Here is a 5,784-nt window from a genome sequence, read left to right on the forward strand (position 1 = left end):
CCGCTCCAGCAGGTCCCTGTCTCTGCTGTGCTGAGGATGGTGGAGCAGGGTGAGATGAACCTGGACGAGTAGTGTGTCACTGGGAAAGGAAGACCATAGCAAATAAAGTGTGAATAAAGACACCCTCAAGACAAACTGTCTGAAGACACGAGAAATTGCATGTTCTGAAGGCAAGGGAAGAGGCTGGCCTGGGTCCAGAGCAGCAGAGGCTGGGTACAGCTGCCAGCCCTGCTGATAAGGGCTCTGGCAAAGCTTGGCATAGGACACTGCCTGCCGCAATCAGAGTGACCAGCAAATTCTGCTTTTTTTTTCAGAAAAACTATCACCATAGGTGCCTTTTGTCATCCCTGAGATGTTTTTGCCTATCAAAAGGGAACATTCCCATCCATGGTAGTGGGGATGGCCCTGTGTCGAATGGAGCCCCCAATGCAAGAAGGACACGGACCTGTTGGATCGCGTCTAGAGGAGGGCAGTAGAGATGCTGTGAGGGCTGGAACCCCTCTGCTGAGAGGCCAGGCTGAGAGAGGTGGGCTTGTTCAGCCTGGAGAAGAGAAGGCTCCAGGGATACCTTCTGGTGGCCTTACAGTATCTGAAAGGGACCCACAAGAAAGCTGGGGAGGGACTTTCTACAAGGGCTTGTAGTGATGGGATGAGGGGTGACAGGTTCAAATGGGAAGGGAGAAGATTTAGATTAGAAATTAGGAAGTTCTTCACTCTGAGAGTGGTGAGACACTGGCCCAGGTTGTCCAGGGAAGCCGTGGATGCTCCATCACTGGATGCGTTCAAGACCAGGTTGGATGGGGATTAGAGCAATGTGCTTTAGTGGGAGGTGTCCCTGCCCATGGCAGGAGGGTTGGAATTGGGTGATCTTTAAGGTCCCTTCCAACCCAAACCATTCTCTGATTCCATGACTTAGAAGATCTTCCAAGAACACCAAAGTGGCTAGAAGGATGCTTGAGGGAAGAGTCCTCAACAGAGTGAAATCCACTTGCAGGAGCGAAAGGGCTCCTGGTTTTCCTGCTGGGGGTAAGCTGGAGATCACAGAATCTCAGCATGGTGTGGACTGGAAGGGACCTCTGGAAATCATTTTGTCCAACCCCTTGCTAACAACACAAGGTGCCAGGTGTTGCCTCGACTCGGCGCATTGCGATGGGCATTTCTCCTCCCACCCTGTGCCACCAAACAGCCCCACAGCAGAAAACCCCCACACTGGGAGCTCTGAGCAGCCCAAAGCTGCAGCCCCCGAGCCTTAAAGCAGGTGTTTTAAAATGTGCTTAAAATGAACTCTTTCTTCTAAAAATGGGTGAGGCGGATGGATGGATGGATGGATGGATGGGTGGATGGATGGATTCCCTGGAGAAGCCCCAAGCAGAGCACAAGGCTGGGCCTGTCAGGGCTATTGTGCCTTATTTTTTGGTTTTTTTTTTTTGCCAAATGTCTCACTGCTGTCTCACAGGGCTGCTCACACTGAGCACTCCTGATGTCCTGGTTCAGATGACCCTGTCATCCTTGCAGGCACCTTCGGGGCTGTATCTGCTTAACTGTGAGCTCATGCCTCTGACAGCGTCATGGACCAGTGCCTGACTGTTGTCAAGAGCCTCTGGGCCTGCCCAGCATAGCAGGTTTCTGTGAAATGTCTTCGTGGATGACTAATCTTAAAACAAAAAAGCCCTTGGAAGTCTTTCACAGGGAGCTTAATCTCATGTTTTTTCCTTCGGCCAGCTGATAACTGCTGTGTGGCACTAATGCAACTGCTGGAGATGGTGTGAAAAGATCTTCGAAGGAATCACTTGTCAGGATGGCACAAGATTCTCTGTGAGGAACACTGTGAGCTCAGGTGTGTGGCCAGAGAAGGGCAACAAAACTCCTGGAGAAGGGTCTAGAGCCCAAGTGTGGTGAGGAGCAGCTGAGGGAGCTGGGGGTGCTGAGCCTGGAGCTGTGGAGGCTCAGGGGAGACCTTCTGACTCTCCACAGCCCCCTGACAGGAGCTTGGAGCCAGCTGAGGTTGAGATCTCTTGTCCCAGGTGATAGGACAAGAGGAACTGACTTTGAATTGCTCCAGGGGAGGTTGAGGTTGTCCCTGAGGAACAATTTCTTGCCCTTGAGGGTTGTCCAGGGCTGTGCCATGCTGCCCAGGGCAGTGGTGGAGTCCCCATCCCTGGAGGTGTTTCCAAGCTGTGGAGATGTGGTGCTGAGGGACACGGGTCAGTGGGGACCTGGCAGTGATGGGTTAATGATTGGACTCGATGAATTTAAAGGTCTTTTTTTCAAACTAAACAATTCTGTGTTTCCATGACAACAACGTCCAGTGACGATGGACAGCAACTCTGAAGCTCTTTGCGAGGGCAGACAAGCGAGGAGGCTCTTACATTTAAAGTGCAGGGCCTAGATTTAAGTGTGGTCCCTCAGTCCTTGTTCCCCAGTTAAGCCTCTGGTCCATGGAGCTGGGCTGGGTGATGCTGGGTGATGCCTAGAGCTTTCCAGGAGAATCTCAGGAGAGCAGGGCACCAGTGGGCCATTAAGAATCTGAAAACATGGTCAAGGTGGAGACTGCAAACTGGATATCACTGCCTGTCTCTTTGGGTCTCCACCATGCAATCCTGGAAACCCACAGCTGGGTTGGAGCCTTGTGGGCAGCTCCCCCTGCACTCCGGGCTGTGAGTACAATCTCATGGCTATGGGATCATGCTTCTTCACTCAAATTTAGTGGGGGAAAAGGGCCTCTTTGCCCCTTGGACAGCATCCAAAATTGCTGTCTTCCCTTGCACAGCTCAGCTTGCTCCCCAGCCCCAGCCAATGGCTCCTTGAACTGAGATTAGGACCAGCCATTGCTGGTGTATAAAAATTCCCCAGGCAGACTTGGGCTCCACTTCCTGGGCATCGTTCAAGGAAGCCCCATGAAAATTCCACCCGACACCATGGTGCACTGGTCAGCCAAAGAGAAGCAGCTCATCACTGGCATCTGGGGCAAGGTCAATGTGGCCGAGTGCAGTGCCAAGGCCCTGGTAGGTCCAGCTCTTGGGCATCTGCCCAGCTGCACCCAGGGCAGAGAAACCACTCCAATCACAGAAGGATCAACGTGTCTGTGTCTGCTTGTGCCCCTCCATCTCTCCCCAGGCTGCTGGACCCAGAGGTTCTTTGCTTCCTTCAGGAACCTCTCCAACCCTACTGCCATCACTGGCAACCCCAAGGTCCATACCCAGAGCAAGTGCTCTTTGTGTTCTCTGGAGTGGGCTTTAAGGGTCTCTCAGATCTCTGACCATCATAGAATCATAGAATGCATTGAGTTGAAAGGGACCTCTAAAGGTCATCTAGTCTAACCCCCCTGCAATAAGCAGGGACATCTCCAACTAGGTCAAGCTGCTAGTGAGACCTGGAGAGGAACCCTGAGGTCACCTGAGCCTGGGAGCCTGCTGAGGGCAAGGCTGGTGGAGGGGAAGGGGGCTGTGAATAGGTGTGTTTGGGGAGAATAGAGCAGGGTTACATACAGGGCTGGGACCTCTGGGAGGAGGGACCCAGGCAGGCAGGAGATGGTCTGTGTGGTAGCCCTTGCGCTGGCCCAGGAGTACCACTGAGCCTACCACAAGTGTCCATGCCTGGAGATGCTCCTGGCTGACAGGGAAACTTCCTCTGGTTCTTCTGGTCTCTAACTGGCCATGAAGTGATGTCTCCTTCTCTGGGGGGCCCCCCTGGGGTGCTGGGGGGTGAGACACTCACACACACGGGGTAACATGAGCCTTGGGCTTGTCTATGAACTGATGCAATTGAGGCTCATCTAAGATGGAGAATCTAGGGTTTCAAGACAAAACCCAAATAAACACGTCACAAAATGCAGACAGAAATATTCTGATGCTTTTTTTGAAGCATCTGGTAACATCCCTGGGCTTCATGTTTTAAGTCTTTCACAGATTAAGTGGAACAAAACTTTGTACAAAAGTGTGTGGTGGGAGATGCAGCAGTGAGATGAAGTCCATTGTTTGTATCTTCCTTCATGGAAGGAAAAAATATTTTTTTGGTTATTTTTTTAACCATTCTCATATTGTAAAAGACACAACTATCTGTTATGGTAAAAAATATACCAAGAATGGTAATTTCATGCACAGGAAGGAGAGAACATCTGATTTCACTGGCCCCTACATCTAAGTAAGCTTGGCAGTGCTAGGTTAATGGTTGGACTTGATGATCTTAAAGAGCTCTTCCAACCAAACCAATTCTATGATTTTATGATTCCATTCTAACTTTCCACAAGCAAACTGAAATTCCTTGGACACTCTCCGTGCCATGCAGAGGACCATGGTCCTCACCAGCCCCCTGTCCTACTTTCAGACTTGCAACATCCCCACAGCACCTGAGAGCAGCTCAGGGATGTGGGTTTGGGGTTTTATGGGTGGTGAATTCCTTCCGCTCCCTTATCAGGGAGAAGACAGAGCCACTGATGGCTTCAGAGGAGCCCTGCAGTAAACACTGCACTGTGCAGCACGGAGGGCTGGGGAACAGTGTCACTTGGCCCTAGCGTCCTTTGGCCAAGCCACCACCTGAAGGAAGCAGGCAGAGGAGAACCAGTGTAGCCCTCAGTGGCAACCCACAGCCCCTGGCCAGTGCAAACATGTTGCTCTGTGGTCATCAAGACACTGCTGGACCACCTGGCATTCCAATATGTTGCCTGGGTCCAGCCCCACAAGCTCCATCCCCATCCCCTCCAGCTCAATCTGCTGGAAGCAGGAGCAGATGGGCAGCCCCACGAGACCCTGCTCCCCCTCCCATCTCTCGGGAGGACACTGCTTCTCCAGCTGCCAAATTGGCCAGGCACTGCCTCCTCTTGTGCACCTGCACAGACCCCAGTATAACCCAGAGAAGTGGTCAATGACCCAGCCATGGAAACACTCAAGGTCAGGTTGGCTGGGGCTCTGAGCAACCTGCTCTAGCTGCAGATGTCCCTGGTCAGTGCAGGGGGGTTAGACTAGATGACCTTGCAAGGTCTCTTCCAACCCAAAGCATTCCATGATTCCATGATTCCCCACCTCTCTTGGGGCCTCTACAAGCTAAGACCTCGCAGGCAATTGGTGTGTCCTGTGTTACAACTTCCCTTCCAGCCTTGCTTGACCTTTCCTGACAGGTTATTTGAGACACGAGCTCTCAATGTGAGCCACTGTTCATGGCTCTCTTAGTGTTACCCTAAAGCTGGCAAACAAATAGCAGATAGGAAAGAGCAAGGAGAAACCAAAGCCTGACAGGACCTGCAAGAAGCGGACACAGAGATACTTCTCGCACCCTGCTGGTGCACTCAGAAGGAGGACCCGACAGCCCCAGGTTCAAGACTTCTGCCTCGCAGTCTCGCAGCCTGTTGTGGTTTGCACCACCTGGGGGGCACCAAGCCTGGCACGGCCCTTCCTGGGGCTCACGTGGGACATGTGCGGTGCCCACCTGGACCCTCGTGGAGACAAACGGCCCCATATGCAGGGAGCTGTGGAGCTGGAAATCAAAGGCAGGAGAAGGGTGACTCGCCAGCCCGTCCCCGTCCCCGCGGTGGATCTGGGCATCTTGCCCTGGGGCCCCACCCTGACACTGCGTCCCCTCCCTTGGGGTGCCAGGGCCGGGGGGCCCCCCCTTCGGGGACCCAGCCAATAGAGGGGTGCCTGGGGAAGAGGAGGGGCCCAGCGTAGTGTATAAAAGCGGGGACAGGGAGAGCCGGTGTGCGATCCCCTTGGGAGCAAGAGCCCAGACTTCATCCGTAGCCGCCGGCAGCCACCCGCTAACCCCCCCACGACCCCAACGCGGACAGGC

General features: G+C 53.3%; 1 protein-coding gene across 1 annotated transcript in view; it reads left to right on the forward strand.

The window, feature by feature from the left end:
• Positions 1–2,911: 2,911 nt before the first annotated feature.
• The window catches only part of LOC103782055 (hemoglobin subunit beta), a 4,314-nt gene continuing 1,441 nt past the window's right edge, over positions 2,912–5,784 (forward strand). The window contains exon 1 of the mRNA XM_008949789.1: positions 2,912–2,972. Coding sequence (XP_008948037.1) covers positions 2,919–2,972 — 54 coding nt within the window. The 5' untranslated portion in view covers positions 2,912–2,918. The remainder of the gene's footprint in view (positions 2,973–5,784) is intronic.

The sequence above is a fragment of the Merops nubicus genome, unplaced genomic scaffold (assembly GCF_000691845.1).
Source record: "Merops nubicus isolate BGI_N331 unplaced genomic scaffold, ASM69184v1 scaffold3431, whole genome shotgun sequence".
In the NCBI taxonomy this organism is placed as follows: Eukaryota; Metazoa; Chordata; class Aves; order Coraciiformes; family Meropidae; genus Merops; species Merops nubicus.